Genomic DNA, 18497 nt, shown 5'->3' on the forward strand with positions numbered 1-18497 from the left:
ACAAGACGCTCTTGGGCAGTCCCGGTCGATCGCAGAAGTGTACCGCTCCCACCAGTCTTTCTACCCCGAACCACATCTCCTACCATGAAAATGGAAGCTACAGACGCTGCTTCGGCAGACCTGGCTGACTGCAGCTTGGTCTCTGTGGATTCGGAGATACTCAAGCTACGACGGGCAAGCTCCAGGGTATGGTCAGATTTGCGAGGAGCCTTCAAGGGGATTGGGAAAAGTAAGGATTATGATAACGAGGAGCAAGCGGCGAGACTAATATCAGTAGCAGGTTCGCATAGCTCGACTGCCTTCGAATGCCGACCAGAGGATGCTCAGTCGGTGCTTGTCAAACGAGACCATCGAATCCGAGATGCGTCGCCCACTAACAAAGAAAAGGCCATGACGCCAGCCGAACTCGTGAAGCGCCTGCGGCTGGATACGTGGAGCATTACACCAAACACAACAGGATTTCTTGGGAGTGCTCCGTCAAGACACCGACGTCGACGTAGTTCGGCGCAAGCCCCCAATAACACGCACGCCGCCATGGGAGCCGATGCGCACACCCCGTTGGCGAATACTACGGCCGAACAAGTCCCAGCGGATACCAGCGCATCTCGCAAGGTATCGATGGAGTCACTTACATCAAATTCGAGCAAAGACGGCCTCAAACGGCGCAAAACTCGCCGGTTTCTTCGTGCCAAGTCGAACCCGGAGACTCTAACCACTATCAAGGAATCAAACCAGGACACATTCACGCCTACCATTCTAACGACGGAGAAAGCGGCCGCGGTCAAAATCAGTATGGAAACATACTACAATGAGTTGCTAACCATGCCAAATGCGCGACTGCATCGGCGGCATATCTTAGAAGGGCAGCTCTTCTACCATCCGCAAATGTCATTGGCGGAGAAGGACGCAATTCGGCGGGCATTCTTCCATCAAGAGTCTTGCTACCTTCGGCAGTGTCGCACTCTCAAAGGTCAAAGCCAAAAGCGACGGCTTTGCAAGAACAATGCCTTCTCCGGGCAAAACTTCGAGCCGGTTCAGATTTTGGGCAAGGGCAGCTTTGGGGTGGTGCGACTGGTTCGCGAGAAAAAGACAGACCCTCACATGCCCTCGCAAGTCTTTGCTATGAAAGTGATTCGCAAGTCTGAAATGCTTTCTAGCAGCCAAGAGGGTCATTTGCGCGCAGAGCGCGATTTTCTTGTGGCAGCGGAGGGGTCAAACTGGTAGGTTCCGCTGTTGGCTGTTGGCTGGTATTGATGAAGCTGACTTTGCCAGGGTTGTGCCACTTGTGGCAAGCTTCCAAGATTTTACCAATCTCTACCTTGTGATGGAGTATATGCCTGGCGGAGACTTTCTCGGAATGCTCATGCGGGAGAATGTGCTGCACGAAACGATAGCTCGTTTTTACATTGCCGAGATGATCTTGGGCGTTGAAGAAACGCATCGGCTTCAGTTTATCCACCGAGACATAAAGCCAGATAATTTTCTGATATCGGCCTCTGGACATTTGAAGATTTCTGACTTTGGTCTTGCCTTTGACGGCCACTGGTCGCACGATGCGGCCTTTTACAGTTGGCATCGTCATTCTCTATTTCAGCACTGTCGGCTGTCAACCGACGACAAGTACGTCAAGGATGATAGTGGAACGGGAGACAGTAATCGCACCAAGAACCTCGAACCGAATGAGATGACAAAAGGGTGCAAGACTGCATACGGCAATTTGACTCGTTTCAATCCCAGAAATAGCACCAGAGGTCGCGCAACGGCATACTCGGTCGTGGGAACAAGCCAATACATGGCGCCCGAGGTGATTGCGGGCGCAGGCTACGATGGAAGATGCGACTAGTGGAGCATTGGAATTATCCTGTTTGAGTGTCTTTATGGCTTTACGCCTTTTAGAGCAGGCAAGGGCCGGAAAGAAACGAAGCAGAATATTACTGTAAGTGGTGTGTCGTGAGCACGAGCTGGAGCTAACAGTGCGCCAGAAACACAAGGAGATATTTTGTTTCCCGTCGCGACCGGTTGTCAGTGATCGATGCAAAGACTTACTCTTCTGGCTGATTCACGAGAAAGAGAAGAGAATATGCTCAAAGCGATATCAGCATAAAGACCGATGCCCGCCTGGGCCGAACGGATTGACGGACGTATTTGGCCGACACGTGTTTGCGGACGATGCCGAGGATATCAAAGATCACCGGTGGTTCAAGCATTTCCCTTGGGACCAAGTACCAAACATGACGCCACCGTTTGTTCCGAACATATCCAGCCCCGAAGACACGCACTATTTCGAGGATTCGGAAGCTCCTGACGACTGGTCCGAGTCGAATCAAGGCACCTGCCTGGGCCCTGGCGAAGTACACGAAATCCTGAGAGAATTTCGGCAGTATGTACAGCAAGTGGCGGTTAGACTAGTGGCGCAGCCGCACAACTCATCCAGCCTGCGAATGATTGACTCTGAGCTGGAAAACTCACCAGACTTGTCAGAGGGAGAGAAACTGATGCTCAAGCGCTTCATTCGAATGTACGGACGACGGCAGCGCAAACGGCCGCGGGATGTACTTCTGCGAGATGGCAAGATCAGGGACGCGGTCATGGAGGTGAGAAAATCGTCGGCGTTTGTGGGATATTCATGGAGGCGAATGCCGCCCTGCGGATACATGATGACTGAGTTGCAGCAATAAGATGTCTCTTGTCAGTTGTTACTGATCCGCCACACCCTCACACTAGCTTGGGTTGGGCAAATGTCACGTCCAAAAAAAAGTTTTGTTTTTTCTTTCAGCGCAGATAGAATGTTTTCGTCCAAAAGAGTTATTCCTATTATACATTAATGCTGGGAAATGGTGTGGAGAGATCTGACTGGAGCTGTCGCTGCTTCAGCCGAACGCCGCGTCGTCACGGGAAAGGGAGAAGGGAGATGCTTGGAAGCTAGCCTTGGGACTTTAGTGGTGAGGTCCAGGAACTTTTCAATATTCACACTAGCTTCTCGTCTTGCAGTCCCATGAAAAGAAGATCCTGTTCATGGGATGATGAATGCCTACCCATGGAACTGCGACCACAGGTCCTGCAAACCGCCCGATGGCTACCCATCCACGAGGCCCTTGATAAAAGTACAGACAATGTCTCTAGCCAAGAAGATTGATTGTTCATCATGAGCCTGCGGGAGGTGTACAAAAGTCGCCTTTCCCCGTTTCGCCGCCCATGCCTCGTGGAGAAGCGGCTCGGCCAGCGACGAGTACAGCCGAAACTCGCAGAAATACAAGCCCGCATCCTCAGACACGCAAGCGACCGTGTCCTAACAGCTGATTAGAAAAGAGGGCAAGTGTAGTAGAAATCACCCAATCTCGCTCAAAAAACCAATACGCACTGGGAAGCAAGCCTTTACTTGTCGACACCCGGCCTCGACGTTGAGCGCCGTGTGCAGCTCGGCCGGCAGACCCAGGCGCTCCAGCTCCGCGGCGTCGACCAGCTGCCCGTCGTCGCCGGGCAGCGCGTACCCCGCGCGCCGCGCCAGCGTCTCGAAGCGAAACTGCGCATCGTCCCAGCCCAGCGCAATCATGCCGAGATGCACAATGAAGTCGATGCTGACCGCAGAAGAAGACGGAGGAGGAGGATGGTAAAAGGAGGGATCCCCGCCCCAGATATCGCGCGAGACCTGCCGCACGTCCGCGTACGTGTCTCTCGTGTCCCGATGGTACTTGAGGATCTGCACGGTGCGGCCGGACGCGGTCTGCAGGGAATCGGGGAGGGCGTCGCGGACGGTCCGCGATGTGTTGAAGTCGTACTCGAGGAAGGGCTAAAGATGGTCAGGAATAGGTGCAAGCTAGGAGATGGAAGGAATATGCCCACTGCGTTTCCGGTTACGGCTACTTTGACGGTGGTTGACGACGACATTGCAGAGAAGGCCTACCAACAGCGGGGTTTGGACGGAGGAGGTCAAGGTGGCGGTCGAAGGTGCGCGCAAGGCTGTGGATGGGGTGCGTCGAGATTGACTGAGGGAGACTTGGTCAACGCTAGAGAACTGCTGCAGCATGCGAATGACTTTTATTACATGCAACACGTCAGATTGGGTAGGTTGTCGACTGCAGCAAAGCGCCTCCTTTGTTCTGTCTGCGCAGTGCTCCACGACCAACAGGTAACGGTATTCCATCCGATAAACCAGAATCAACTCGATTTTTTTTCTTCCAGCGTGAGCTTCTTCTTTCTCCGTGCAACTGACATTCCTCCCTGGTCTCTTCTCACGCGGGCGACCATGTTCAGGCCAGAGACGATCACCCAGCTACGTAGGCTGCCCCCCTTCCTGCGTCGCACAGCTTGTCCGTTGCGCCCGTCTCTCGCGTGTCCCCTCGCCCTCACGCAAAGCCAGTCTACCAGCAAGAGCGCCGGGCCCTTGCCAGCTATGGATATCCCGCTGCTGCCACTTGGCGATGGGAACAAGATCCCCCTGGTAAGTGAGCAACGACCCATGCCCAACACATGTCCCAAACTGGTAACAGGCGCCTAGCTTGCCTTTGGCACAGGGACCGCGTGGTTCAAAGAAGGCGATGCCTCGTTCGACCATGATCTCGCAGAAATGGTCAAGACGGCCCTGCAAAAGGGCTACCGTCATCTGGACTGTGCCGAAATGTACGGCACGGAGGAGGAAGTCGGCGTGGCGATCCAGGCGGCCGGCGTGCCGCGCGAAAAACTCTTCATCACCAACAAAGTAGCCCAGAGCATAGATGATATCCACGCCGCCGTCGAGAGAAGCCTTGCGAGGATGAAGCTCGACTATTTTGACCTGCAAGTGCCTACCTTGACCGGCTGCGGCCTCGGTGTACTAATGGCGGCCAGGTATCTGATCCACGTCCCGTTCTTCGCCAAGTCCGACGACGACCTGCAGCGAGCCTGGAAATCGATGGAGGAGATCAAGAAAGCCGGCAAGGCCCGGTCCATCGGCGTCAGCAACTACTTGCGCGCTGATGTCGAGGCGACGTTGCGGGGAGCGTCCGACCCGCCCGTGCTCAACCAGATCGAGTATCACCCGTATCTGCAGCGCGCGAACGACTACGTGCCCTGGCTTCGCGAGAGCGGTATCCAGGTCGGCTCGTTCAAGGGCCTCACGCCCGCGTTCCGCTGCCCGGACGGCCCTTTGCGCGAACCGCTGGCCAACATGGCCACGGCGCACGGGACGACGCCGGCAGTCGTCCTCCTGGCGTGGGCTATGCAGAGCAGCGTCGTCACCGTCACGACGACGACACGGCCGGAAAGACTGGAGGAGTATGCGCGGGCGCTGGAGATTACGCTGACAGAGACGGAAATGGCGGCCATTTCGGATATTGGTCGCGGCTATCACTTTCGTACCTCGTGGCCGGAGCACTTCGCGCCGGATGATCGGTCCTAAGGGCTTTGTACGTTTTAAGGACTATAGATTCAATGTTGCAGAGCTTGACATTCATCCTGTGAGTTAGAGTCAAAGAGTGAGCCCAGCGACAATGACGTTGTCAATGTAAGGATGGCTACGGAGAAGGGAGGATCGGATTACAGTCCCTGGCGCAGACCCAATGTAACTACCTAGGTAGCGACGTAGGGCTGATCGGAGCATAGGAGAGCTGTTAAACACTGAATCTGGCCATACCTGGAGCGCCATTTGCAATTCGACGTCGTTTATTCGTGTACATGCATATTAGGTTGAGCAATGGTGGACGTGACCGAGGTCACGATGGCTCGGGACATGTCGTGAATCAAGTGGCCTTGAAAGTTCCGCGGGGTATATAGGACAGCATGAGATGCAAGCGAATCAAAAGCAACAAGCGATTGAGGCTGAATGTATCATGACGTAGAGGATGCGCATGTGAGTTCTGATGATGCAGCGCTGGCTTGCAGTAGTTTGGCTGTGTTGGGCGGTTTGCGTTGGGTGGGTGCAGGTTATCGTGCTGTGCACACGCATGAACAGCGGGCGAGCTGCCAGCTGCCAGCCACTTTTTCTTTAGCGTGGGTCTGGTGCAGCGCAGCTGGCGCCGGCCAAGGACGTGTTGTGGCAGCTGGCAACGAGACATGGACAGCTGGCAAAACGCAAACGCAAACGAAATGGCAAACGGGGGGGTGAAATGCGAATAAAAAAATACCTCTGCATGTCGTTTCAAGGATCCAGTTGCAATCATACCTCGGAAATTAACCTACCACGAGAACTCGTGTTTTCTTTTCTCCGAAGCATTGGCAGAATGTATACAAGTACCAGGCCGGCCTATATACGGCGTGGGGCGGGTCGGGCGTGGGCATGGCAAGAGAAGGATAGAATTCGGCTCACTCGGATGGCGCAAAAGTTCAGGCTCTGGGGCCAGCCAGAGTAGCTGCTTTTTTAGCAGGCTGTCAAGTTCTTTTGGCCTTGTAAGAAGAGTCTGTCCGGCTCCGACAGCCGCTCCGGGGTGGACGGGCTCTTTGCTCTTCTGGGCCTTGGTGGCCTTTTTTCTGTGCGCCACAGTGAACCCACTAATATGATGTAGGCTGGAAAAGCCAAGAAGTGATCGCGGAGGAGGGGGGGATTAACGTGTGAATTGAGGGAAATTGCTGCCAGATTGGTTGCAGGCAGAAAAGAAAGCAGGAATAAATCAATAAAAAAGATAAAACAAATCTGCATCGCACAAGGGACAAGAGCACCGACCCTGCTGAGACGTAAGTATTACCACACCGACGGACGGGCTCCACACTGGGCACTCTGCCCCGGGATCGGCCCTCATTGCGCGCCGGCGTGGATAATGCGCTGTAGTAACTACCTAAAAAAAGTACCTAAAAAAAATAAAATAGGGCCTTTTTTACTACGCCGGCGACGGAGTTGTTTCGACCGAGGCGGTTTGCGGAAATCGCAACAAGTGGTCACTAGGGGGGGCGCAAACGTGATGAAGGAACCCCAGACGGGCCAGATAACAAAAGATGATCGATCGCTATCATGATAGAAGGCGGCTACGTATCAACGCATCGCTCGCAGATAAAGAAGGGCAAGAGTTTCCTAAATATTATCGTATCTCTTCTTCGTCTCTTGTCAGGGCAGGGTACGTATCGGAGTACTGACACGTGCGCGAGTGACAAGCCCGATATAACAGCGCAGCAAACGGAAAGGCGCTGCTGGGTTCACAAAGAGACGATTTCATTCTTGTATGAGGGAGAAACAAAAAAAGTCGGAATCTCCTTTGCCACCACCCCTTACCCACTGGTCACCAGTAATACTTTGTACCGGTATGTTACACCTTTGTCCCTGCAACACAAGACAGGTTACAAGCCCAAGGCAGGCAAGCAGGCTATTCCGCACCGCCGCACACCAGCCCCGCCAACCCCCCCCCCCCCTCCCTTGCCCCCCCCGAACACCGGAACCCAGGAAATCGTGCTCCATTTTGGGTCCTTTGCTTTTTTTTCCCTTTGCGCGCGCGAGGGAAACGAAAAGACTTTGTGCCAATCGGGCAGGTGGACGGCTGACTTGCTACTGTTTACTTGGCTAGGTACCTAGGTAGGAAAATAGGCCCTTTTCTTAGCTGTGCACTTGTTGTTGTTTCCTTCGTGGCCTTTTCTTTCTCAGGCAGAAACCGGAGCACTTTCCACATCTATATAGTAGTAGCGCGACCTTTTAAACAGCCGCGTCCTGGGCCTCTCCGTTCTCCCTCCGCTTTCCCTCTCTCTCCCTCCTTTTTTTTCCTCACTTGCCTCCGATTTTTTCGCTCTCCGCTTCTGTTTTGACAGGCCTACCTACATTATACACTGCGTGACAGGAGGATCCCAACTGCAGCGCAAGGCGAGGACCCTCTCCATCTCCATACCGCAACCGGGGCCGTTTCTGGTTTCCTTTTTTTCTTTTTTTCTCGGTTTCTTTTCTTCTGGCCCGAGCTTGGTCCTCTTGTTCATATACATACAGAGTACAACGTTTCCAAAATTTGGGGCGACCCTTTTTTCTTCGGCTTACATTCACCAACACCCACCCCGCCTCACCTTCCATCTTGATCTTTTCCACCTCTGCCCCCCACCCCTTCCACTCTCCTCCTTTCTCCTTCACCTCCTCTACTTGTCTTTTCTCCTTTGCATCTCCCTTTTTATACACACAACCTTTCAAAATGGCCACCTGCGAAGTCACCCAGCTCTCCGTCGTCACCTTTCGTCCAGACCTCTCCCCGCCCTACTCGCCGCCCGCGCCGCCATCGGCCTTTCTCGACGTCGCCGCCAAGCTGCAGGCCGTGCCGGGCGCGCGCGCCTCCTATCTCGGCTACCAGCTTGAGGACTCGCGCAAATGGGTCTGGGTCGTCCGCTGGGCCACGGGCGCTGCCCTCGACGCCTTCCTCGCCTCCCCGTCGTACGCCCGCTGGCTCAACTCGCTGCGCGCCGTCGCCGACACCTACGCCAGCTCCCGCGCCTTTCTCCACGGCAGCATCGCCGCCTCCCTCAACAGCCCCTGCACCGAAGTCGTCACGGCCCTCGAGACGGACCCGGCCTTTGTCGAGGACCATCTGAAGCCCTTTTCCAGGTGCTTTGAGCGCGAGCCCATTCCGGGCTACCATGCGCTCTCGTATGGACAGTGGCTGCCCGTCGTGCATGATGGGGTCGCCCCCCCGGTTGGTCTCTCGGCCGGCATGTTGATCGGCTGGGACAGCAAAGAGGCTCATTTCGCACAGCGTGGCGAAGGAATGCGTATGTTACTTTTCCCTCTTTTCCTCCTCGTCGCCGTCCATCTCTTCTAACCTAGGCAGTTATTGATCGCTACATTCACCACATCCGCGTCGGCCGCAAATCATTAGGCCTGGTAAGCAACTCCACCCCCGGTCCTCCTCTTACACGCAGCCCAAACTAATACCCACGCAGTATCACGTCAACTTTACTCGTCTCTGACACACGGCCGAAACGACTCTTTCCTCGCACCTCTGACGAATACTTGATGATACATTAGCGTTCATTTTTCTACCTGCACTGCTCCCCTGTTGCTTTTTCCTTCCTCTTCGCCGCCGCAGATATAGGCTGGCCACGACGTCCCAAGAACGCAGCTTGGCACTTTGAATACAATCACCTTGGCATCTGCCAAACACCCGCCCCTTGCATCTTGTCTCTAGAGAAGGTTCCTCTAGGTGTAGAAATGCTGCCCTCTCTTTTCACCTCCGAAAAGTAAATTGGGGCAGTGTATCTCGGCACCTCCGATACCGGTCCGGCCCCAAACTGTAAATGGCGACGGCGATAGAGGACTATTTTTGCCCGCGTCGGGCAACTAGTTTTCTTGTCTGATGTTTCCTTTTATTTGATGCCTCCTCTCTATTCTTCATTGGTTCCTTTTTTCCAGAATAAATTCCGGCGGCAGCCACAAATCCGAGGTGGCGGCGCATTGACTCGCTTTACGATCGGTCTAGCTGCCCCGGTACCCGTACGCCGAAGATGCGCTCACAGAGTCTAAATCGGTGACGACACGGTAACAAAATCACGCACATCAGATGCTCGCATCACTTATACGCTTTCGGTGAGGGTGGCGGCGCCTTTCTTTGCCATGCAAATCGTACGAATCATCTCGTAGTTTCCACTGTGCCCTCGCCCGGTGCCGGAGCCCGAGAGAAGCATGATCAGCCCAATAGTGGCATGATTTACACAGCTGTGCATCCCATTTCCCATGACCACTACCAGCCATTTCCTTATCATTTGTCACCTGCAGTCCATTCTCCCTTGTATTTCACTTGTACTGGTACCTTTGACGAAACACGCCGATGTAAGCCGCCCACAGTGTGTTGCGCATATGCGCTCGCGGAACCAGGATCAAGTTGGCTACGTATCTTTGTCCTTTCTAGGCATCCCGACATCGAACCACCGGAAATAACCCCCCTGTTTGTACTGCAAGACAACTGCAAGATACTGCAAAGGAGCCAATTTCATCTTCTCCGCAGCGCACAACTGCCCGATCTGCACATGGCAAGCTTGGCCGCATTTCCTCTTGATAAGGCTTCCGGAATCTGATCCGCCGCATGTCCCTTTGTTTCTTTCAGAAGAACCATGCAGCAACAATGAGAAACACACAAGATATCATGGCAGTCAATGAGACATATCTCGATAACCGAATTTCTTCATCTTCATCCCCCGGCAAGCCCGCAAGCCCGGCAAGCTCCCCCGAGAATACAGGGGGCCCGCCAGCCCTCTCTGCCCGATCTCTTTCCAGTCGTCTCCACCTAAACGGCCCAGCCTAAAAAAAAAGGTTGAACCACGCCGTTTCTCGACAACGTCACTTGAAAAAGGGGGGACCAGCAGGCAAACGCAACCGCACAAGGATATACCGAACGCGATATTGAAAGTCGACTTGCCATCCAGACCCATCACTAGCGAATTCTTTTAGAACTGAGCGATTCGACCACGGCGTGCGACAAAGGAGCATGTCACGCCGATAGACTTGAATACCCCTAGCTTGACCGAAGCTCAACACCGACCCTCGTCCTCAAACGACAAACAAGACGAGCGCATCTCGCCATCCAAGCACACACCTCCCATCGTCCCGACACACACACACACATACACATACACGCCACTCAATGCCCCGCATACCCTTTTTCCGGCTCCCCACCAAGCTCCGCCGGCAGGTCCGCCGCAACCGGATGGCGACGCTCGCCATCCTCGCCGTCCTGGGGGTGCTGCTCGTGCTGCCGCTGTGGTCGCTGTGGTGCGTGTACAAGCCGCCGCGGGTGCTGCTCGGCTACCTGCGCGCGCGGTACCCGGACGTGCTGTGGGAGGAGACGACGACGCAGCGCATCATGGCGCTGTCCCTCGACGACGCGCCGTCGGCGCACACGGACGAGATCCTGGCCGTGCTGCGCGAGTTCGACGCGCGCGCCACCTTTTTCGTCATTGGCGCGCAGGTCGCCGGCCGCGAGGACACGCTCCGCCGCGTCGTCGCCGCCGGCCACGAGCTCGCCAACCACGCCATGCACGACGTCCCCAGCAGCCGCCTGCCGCTCGACCAGCTCGAGCGCGAGGTCCACGAGGTCCGCGAGAAGCTCGTCGCCGCGTACGCGGCTGAGGGCCGCATCCTCGAGAACAACTACTTCCGCCCGGGATCTGGCTTCTTCAATACAAAGATGCGCGACTTGCTCGGCAACCGCGGCTTCCGCATCACCCTCGGCAGCATATACCCGCATGACCCCCAGATTCGCAGCCCGGAACGCAACGCCAAGCACATCCTCAGCATGGCGCACCCCGGCGCCATCATCATCTGCCATGACCGCAGGGAGTGGACCGCCCCGATGCTGCGCATGGTGCTGCCCGCGCTGCAGGAACAGGGGTACAAGATTGTTACGATTACGGAACTGGTCAAGTCGGTGGAGCCGCTCGGAGGTCGGTGATGGGTGTAGGAGAAGAAAGAAAATATAGTATATTCATTATTTTGGTGAGTGTTTCATTGCTAGAAAAAGGGTTGGGGCTGGATTTTTTTATTTCTTTGGTCTTTGGCCGAGGGGCGGAGATGAAGGCATCATCATTGCATTCCTTGTTGGCAAATCATCAAAGGCTGCGGCGTGGGCATGCAGCGGGGCGTTGGACCTCTTTTCTTACAAATGTATTAGCTTTCGCTTAGATATACTCCAGCGTTTGATTAATTTCGTCTCTATTCATTCAGGGCTTGTTTCGGTTGTTTCGTTCTCGTGACCGGCGGGAGCACTGTACGCCCCCGTGTACGACACGTTCAGCCCTCTCCCGCACACCAGTGTCATGGTTCGTAGACCCCAATACACAGTTGGCCATTTCTTTGTCTTCTTCCGTTTTTGTGCTGCACTGTGGCGCGACTTGTGCTATATTCCGTGCCGTCAAAGCTCTCGCCTTTTTACCGACACATCTCCACACGTTTTGCTTGCCGGCCTGCTCAAGAAGCGCTTGGTTATTTGCAAGTTGGGTGTTTCCTAACCCGTTGCATTCACCACTCCTTTCTCTTCCTGGATACGCTTCTTTGTCATCCCTCTCTTCTTTGATTGACGACGACTGTTGGATTGTTTGCTCCCTCTACAGAGGGGTTTCCCGTGCCCCATCTACCCACTTCGACGCCGACGTGCAAGTTACGGTCCGGCCGAATTGCGATGCACGAAGCCCTCGCGCTTTTTCGTGACTCACCTTGTAGTTCGTTTTCCGTAGCATCTCGACTGACCGACCGCTCGGGCCCCATGTGTGACCTCGTATTGTTACGCACGGTGGCAATATTCCCACTACATCACGACTTGCGGTGCGGGTACCTGTCGCCGAAGGTTCTTGAAGACGCTATCTGGGTCCAGGCTTCCGTCTTGTAGAGTCTTTGTTTTGATAGCAGACATTGAGGCCAACAATCCGAGTGTGTACACTGGCCAGCCTGGCTGTCCTGGCAATCCTCGGCAGCCAGGTCACTGCCAGGCGGTGCTCATTTGTCTGCTACAATCTCAAGCCGTGTCACATCATATGACAATAACATTAAGCGCTGAATCTGTTTGATGTATAACGAAATGGGGTCACCCCGAAGACCTGGTACAGCATCTCATTTCAGCTACTAGAAAATAGGTATGGCACTCCTGTAGTGCCTTTGATCACGGGGCGGTCAGTCTCGGAATGACGCTTGAAGGCTTGTGCGACCACCTCTCCGGCTGACTTATATATCTAGCTGCCCCCTTTCAGCGTGGCGGGTGCCCTTTGGACAAGCTCGCTGCAAGCATCATCATTGAAACATCCACCGGTTCTCAATACAATATCGACAATATGCCGTGGTATTATCCGCAGATTCGCAAAGACTTCAACACCAGTACTGAGAAGTTCAGATACTGGCGGGATCATAAATATGGGCTGCGATTCACAAAGTTCGACATTGGCGAGGATGAGGTCTGGGGGTCCCTCCACGAGCGATTCAACACGGCGCCCATGACGATCATGGACCGGGAGGCGTGGCACACGGACGTCGTGGATATTCTGCTCAAGTCAGACACGGTCGACGAGTTGTACGCAGAGCTGGAGAAACGCAAAAAGCAACGGCTCGACGAGCTGACCACGGCCATGACCAGCAGGAAGCATCCCACCGGCTGGTACAGCATGCCCTCGGAGCCACTCAAGCAGCTAGCTCGCGCCGTGACCGTGTTTCAAGACACAGCGACCATGTATAGTGCTGTACTAGTAGTTGACGCCATGACCAAAGTTGAGCAGGTCGAACACGAGGTGCAAGACCGCGGTATGCTTCCCAGCGTGTCACCGTTTTTTCATTTCGCCCACCCTAATCATCAGTACAATAGAATCAAAGAAGAGAATTGCACTGAGCATCAAGGCTCGAAGAGAACGTCGGATACAACGTCGTATACAGCGTCAGAGAAGAGAGGCCCTCCAGAACCAGTCGCCGGCCGACGCAACTACTCCAGTAAAGCCCGGCCGCATGTTGACCCCGCCAGACGACGAATCGCCCGGTAGAGAGCACGATGCTGCCGGCGACGACACGAAGAAGAGAAAGCGTGAGGATGCGGATACGGACTCGGAAAGGGAGAGCGGCAGCAGCAAGAGCCGGCCGGATACCGCCACGCCGCCGACGGAAACTCGCAGTCGTGCGGCCAGCCCGGCAGCCGTCGCATCGCCGACGTCGTATTGTGGAAGCAGTGATTTTTCTGACAGAGAGGAAGAGTGGGAATATAAAGCTCAACTGCTTGGTGAGATGTCAGCAAAGTATGCGAATCAAGAATCACGTCGGTGCGGCTGTTGCCCCGACCCCACGTTGAACCCCATCGGGGACCCGGACGAGCAGCGAGTCCCTACCAGGATATGTTTCGAGGCCTGCGGTTTCCGACAGATTGATATACTGCCAGACGATTCACTCATCGAGGCACATGACAGAAGCACGCTTCCCCATCAGCAGTAATGGTCGGATACGGGAGATTTCTTAGCCAGGGGCATGTATATAAACAGATTTATTTGGATAGGCAGTGTCGGAGCCTGATTGGTTGAGGACAGGGGCTGGACCCTTTTCCTGCAAGCACGCAACCCCGTGGCGATGGAGGCTTCCTTCCACGAACAGACGTAGCAAGAACACCATCAGAAGTATCAGAACAATCAAAACCATAACAGTCGTTTCTCTATTTCCATGGACTATTCCCACGATTGATACGCATCCTACCTAATATAACACCAGGAAGTCTTCCTACCGGCAGTCAGTCCTTTTACATAGTCATTTTTATAGACTTATTTTTGCACGCATATTTTGGGCCTAGCTGTAATAGACATCATATTTTTACAACCCAGTTGCATGAATAGAGTTAGTATGTGCACTTGACCAGTCTCTCCCGTTTCTCATTGTTCTTCCTGTTTCTCGCGGTTCCTAATTCCTGCCTAGTCCCTACTACCTCGCTCTACATTGACCCAGCGTCTCCGAGCGCCTCCATGATCTGACACGCCGTGATCCGTTCTGCAGGCTGCTCGGGAAGCATCCGCTTCACGATGCCTCCCAATTTGCCGCGAAGCTCCTTTTGGGCTTTTTTGATGCACGACCTCCACTCCTGATATTCCGGGCTGTTGTCGAACATGGGCCAGCGGGGCATGGTTCTCTCCGGCAGCGGCACCTTGCGCATGAGATACAGAGCGGTGACGCCCAGCGAGTAGATCTCGCCTTCTGGGCCCCGGAACGGCTTCGTCTTCTCTGCTTCTGGGGGAATATACGGCCATGTCCCACCAGCGAGATTGTTCTCATTCACATAGGTGGCCAGTCCAAAGTCAATCAAGACTGCGCCACGCTTTCGGTCGAACAAGATGTTACCGGGCTTGATGTCGTTGTGCAGTATATTCTTGCTCGCGAGGTAGTCCAGGGCTGAGGCCATCTCCCGCACGACCCGCGTTGCGTCTTTCAGTGACAATGGGCAGTAGTAGCCGGGGTCGGTGCAGATGGCAGCAAGGTCAGGAGTGGAGTAGTACTCCATGACCATGGCGAAGAAGCGAGGGTCAGCTTCCCAGAATCGGACAATCGAAGGCTATTTTGTGGTTAGCTGCCGGGTTCCAGCGCGTTGGCGGCCGAGTTCAACTTACATGGCGGACTTCATTGAGGAAATGCACTTCCCTCTCCCAGTCGTCCGCCAGCCTCATTACTTCCCGGATATCATGCTTTTCCGCTTTGATGACCTTGACAGCCACCAGTCCAGGATACTTGGAGTGAGTGCCCTTGAAAACCACCCTTTCTCCCGCTGGTCCCAGGACAAATGTGCGGTTGGTGATCGTATGGGACTTACCCGTACCAGACACGATGGTTATCTGCGTCGAGGGTTCCATGATCATGGGGTTCTCTGGCTTCTTGTGCAGTCTCAGTTGGGATACCTAGTTGCATCGAATGTTAGCAAGGAGCGTCAAGAAAAATGAAAATGGATGAATCAAAGGGACGCACCTGTCCTCCCGGAACACCAGCTCTGCTTGGGCCAGGGCTGTCGGACCTGGCATGCTTGGTTCCGGCCGCGACAGGTGCACTCGCAATCCTGATCTCGAATCCCTGCGGCCTCAAAAGGAACTCGACGGACGCCGGTCGGGGCTCGTCTCCGTGTCGGTCCGGGTCTATCCGCCAGACTCCCGTCGAGATGGGCTGGAGGCCGTCGCGCTCCAGCTTGCAGCTGTGGGTGACCATGTCGCCACGTGCTTCCTTCTCCAGGGGCACGAGGGTCAGCCCAGCGTCGCCCTCGTTGTACGCGAGGCCGTAGTCGCTCGCGACGTCGAAGAAGACGCGGAACTTGTGCGCCAGGCTCAGCTCCAGCGCAAAGCTCGGCTGCAGGATGTTCGGCGCCTGCCGTCCCACGAGAACCGTCACTGGCGGCTCGTCGTCCACACCGCCGTGAAGCTCCATCGGCTCCAGAGTCGTGTCGTGACCTTCCCACGCCAGCGTGGCGATGCGGACGTCTGCGGGCAAGTGATCCTCCCGGAGGGTCATTAGCTGGAAGGCCTCGGACAGTGTCGTGCTCGGCTCCGGGCTCGACCTTCCTGCCTGCGGGGCGAGAACCGGTGAGGCTTGGAGCACGCACGGCGCGCTGTATGTGAGGTCTCTGCGGCGGGCTGGCAGAGAAGGGAGGCCTGGAAGTCTCTGGGTAGACTCGGTCTGCATCCGCACCCCCGCTGTAGACTCAGCAGGACGAGGGGTCGGCGCCGGTCTCCAGGCGCTGCTTCCTTCTATCTTGACATGTACCGACTGCTCTCTGTTCGAGGCGGGTACGGGCCAGGCAGAAGAAATGGACCGCGCTTCGGGGGTCGGCGCGCAGTGGGATCGCCGCCATCGCTCGAAGCTGAGGGAGTCATGGTGCAACGTGGGCGTGGCTGGGGTGAATGGTCCTGAGCACGCGACGAGGACACCACTTTGTGGGTGTCCGTCACTTTCCGTAGTAGGGACGGGGAGGCTGGAGGCTGACTCCGCTGCGCCCAAGGAACTCTGTGGTTCCGCTGCGCCGGATGAAGCCGGCCACTGGGAGGGAGATGGGCGGAATGACCCTGAGGATGGAACGACGGAGCCACTCTGCGGTTGCTCGTCGCTCAGTGTAAAGAATGCCGGAGAGCTTGACGAAGGGGAAGAAGGGGAAGAGGGAGAAGAACATCTCTGTGACTGTTGGGCAGACATTGCTTAATGGTGTCGTAAGAGAGGTTTGTCGAGTTTGAGACGTAGAATTGAGCTTGTAAGGGAGTGTTTATTTGATAAGTAGGGAAAGTACAGTACTTTATGGACGACCTTTATAATGTTTTGGTTTAGGCATCTCTCGTCAGGCTTACACAAGGAGTTGGCGGCAGCCCGGTTCGTGATGCTGCGTCTTGCGAGATGTAACCGCTCTGTGCAATGGCCTGCAGCAGAGTCCTGGTCCCACATCCTTGGTTGTGCAAGATTGGCTCACGAAAGGACTCCCCGTCGATGACCAAAATTGCAACATGGGGGCACAAGGCCATGGTAAAGAACAAAGCAAGTGTATCGGCAACCGGGCGCGGCTCCAGCATGCCGGATGGCGTGGCACAGCTGTATCAGATCCGTGCGTGCGCATGAATAGCCTCGCAGTCGTTTCCTCCTAGGAGTGACAAGGTGCAGAGTTTTTTTTTTCTTTCATCCTGCACCTGGTCCGCTTCGGCGTTGTGGTAGTCAATATTCACGTTCGTGTTGGGCATGATATTGGTTTTGAGGTCGGCCATGGGTCGTCGTACCTACGACGCACACTATGCACTCGATACTAAAAAAGGAACTGCGATGGGATTTACGCGTAATAGAGGTATGCTGAAACGAGTTGGGTATGTGAATCAACTCGATCTCGGCTCATGGTGCTCTGATGCGTCATGGTACAACAAAACTCTGCTGCGTCCCGGTGCGGCTAGACAGTGCGAGAGAGTGTCTATACGGAGTGCTGTTGCCATTCTCTCCCTGACATCAACATGGAATCTGTTGCAGAGTATATGGCTTGTCGACAAATGTTGGTTCTGTAGACGTTGGAGAGCCATCGTCGGCGCAGCCCGGGCTAGACTCACCGTGTAAGATGATTGGCTGCAGCTGGGGCGGCTGGGGAACGCTTGGGCGCCGCGGCGTCACCCATTGTGAGCTAAAAAATAATCGGAATTAGATAGTACAGTATAGACGATGTTGTATAGACCAGACCTTCTTTTATTTCTCGTTACACGTGTCACACACCCAGTGCATTCGCAGCAGGGTTGCTAGGGTGCACGCTCATTCCGCGCCAGTTATCCGAAGTAGCCGCTTGGCTCTGTCGGCCATAGTCCCGTGCTCTTGGTGGGAATGCCATCATGTAGGTTCGCTAATGCCCTCACCGACTTGCTATGCTTATTGGCTCATCGCTGACTTTGGGGGCTTTACATACGCCATCTTTCTTTTTTTTTTGGGATCGAGTATGCCTGATTATAGTGAGGAGTACGAACTAGCAAGACAGTGCTATAGCTTCGGCGCCATACCCTGGAGACAACAAACAAGTACTGGAGGCCCGGTCTCGTGATATCAGAGCCACATTCCGCCGTCTGGCTTATTACCCAGCCTATTTAAGAATTCAAATTTATGTAGAGAGTGGTAACGAAGTCCCAACTAGCTTTATACCAGCACAGGGCCGCATTCCGCTTCATCGGCGAATCCTGTGCCTCACAGCTCGAACACGATCGCGAACCTCGACATCCGATCCTGTCATTCCACTATACAGCCCTACCATTACGGTTGATATGCCCGAGTAAATTCTCCTAGAGTAATGAATAATCTGCGTATTTCAACATGGAGAATGTGGACACACCTAACAATCGTCCGCATAGCAGCCCGTACCCTTCCTGTTGTAGCAGTCCTGCTTGAACGACCGAGCGCTGCTGCCAGACGCGCAATACGACTCTGCCTGGCCGTAGCACCACTGCATTTCTCTATTCAGCTTGGTGCAATCGCGCCTGGTCCACTCCAGGTCGGATGAGATGGTCGTGTCGGCGCATTTGCATCGTTGGCCGGTCATGGCGAGCGCCATGGACGCGGAGAGGATGAGAAAAGACGCGGGTTTCATGACCAAGGAGGACCTGAGTGTAGGGGAATGATTATCTGT

General features: G+C 54.8%; 7 protein-coding genes across 7 annotated transcripts; 5 read left to right on the plus strand and 2 right to left on the minus strand.

Annotated features, from left to right (window-relative positions):
* Positions 1 to 90: 90 nt before the first annotated feature.
* On the plus strand, positions 91 to 2678 carry CCM_06319 (Protein kinase-like domain; the record flags this gene model as incomplete). The annotated part of the gene is made up of 3 exons (XM_006671459.1): positions 91 to 1220; positions 1273 to 1804; positions 2100 to 2678. The coding sequence occupies 3 exons, from the start codon at positions 91 to 93 to the stop codon at positions 2676 to 2678; spliced, it is 2241 nt and encodes a 746-aa protein (XP_006671522.1).
* A 398-nt stretch (positions 2679 to 3076) lies between these two features.
* CCM_06320 (Peptidase C15) lies at positions 3077 to 3888 on the minus strand (the record flags this gene model as incomplete). Its single annotated transcript, XM_006671460.1, has 3 exons — positions 3077 to 3289; positions 3362 to 3790; positions 3844 to 3888. The coding sequence occupies 3 exons, from the start codon at positions 3886 to 3888 to the stop codon at positions 3077 to 3079; spliced, it is 687 nt and encodes a 228-aa protein (XP_006671523.1).
* Positions 3889 to 4393: 505 nt separating this feature from the next.
* On the plus strand, positions 4394 to 5377 carry CCM_06321 (ketoreductase, putative; the record flags this gene model as incomplete). The annotated part of the gene is made up of 2 exons (XM_006671461.1): positions 4394 to 4441; positions 4499 to 5377. 2 exons carry the CDS (start codon positions 4394 to 4396, stop codon positions 5375 to 5377), a joined length of 927 nt encoding a protein of 308 aa, XP_006671524.1.
* Positions 5378 to 8075: 2698 nt separating this feature from the next.
* On the plus strand, positions 8076 to 8844 carry CCM_06322 (Dimeric alpha-beta barrel; the record flags this gene model as incomplete). The annotated part of the gene is made up of 3 exons (XM_006671462.1): positions 8076 to 8646; positions 8706 to 8758; positions 8818 to 8844. The coding sequence occupies 3 exons, from the start codon at positions 8076 to 8078 to the stop codon at positions 8842 to 8844; spliced, it is 651 nt and encodes a 216-aa protein (XP_006671525.1).
* A 1670-nt stretch (positions 8845 to 10514) lies between these two features.
* CCM_06323 (chitooligosaccharide deacetylase) lies at positions 10515 to 11321 on the plus strand (the record flags this gene model as incomplete). Its single annotated transcript, XM_006671463.1, has 1 exon — positions 10515 to 11321. The coding sequence occupies one exon, from the start codon at positions 10515 to 10517 to the stop codon at positions 11319 to 11321; it is 807 nt and encodes a 268-aa protein (XP_006671526.1).
* Positions 11322 to 12443: 1122 nt separating this feature from the next.
* CCM_06324 (uncharacterized protein) lies at positions 12444 to 13831 on the plus strand (the record flags this gene model as incomplete). Its single annotated transcript, XM_006671464.1, has 4 exons — positions 12444 to 12448; positions 12516 to 12534; positions 12613 to 13156; positions 13218 to 13831. 4 exons carry the CDS (start codon positions 12444 to 12446, stop codon positions 13829 to 13831), a joined length of 1182 nt encoding a protein of 393 aa, XP_006671527.1.
* A 487-nt stretch (positions 13832 to 14318) lies between these two features.
* CCM_06325 (Protein kinase-like domain) lies at positions 14319 to 16920 on the minus strand (the record flags this gene model as incomplete). The annotated part of the gene is made up of 4 exons (XM_006671465.1): positions 14319 to 14933; positions 14989 to 15273; positions 15341 to 16450; positions 16702 to 16920. 4 exons carry the CDS (start codon positions 16918 to 16920, stop codon positions 14319 to 14321), a joined length of 2229 nt encoding a protein of 742 aa, XP_006671528.1.
* Positions 16921 to 18497: the final 1577 nt, after the last annotated feature.

The sequence above is a fragment of the Cordyceps militaris genome, assembly GCF_000225605.1.
Source record: "Cordyceps militaris CM01 unplaced genomic scaffold CCM_S00004, whole genome shotgun sequence".
Lineage (NCBI taxonomy): Eukaryota > Fungi > Ascomycota > Sordariomycetes > Hypocreales > Cordycipitaceae > Cordyceps > Cordyceps militaris.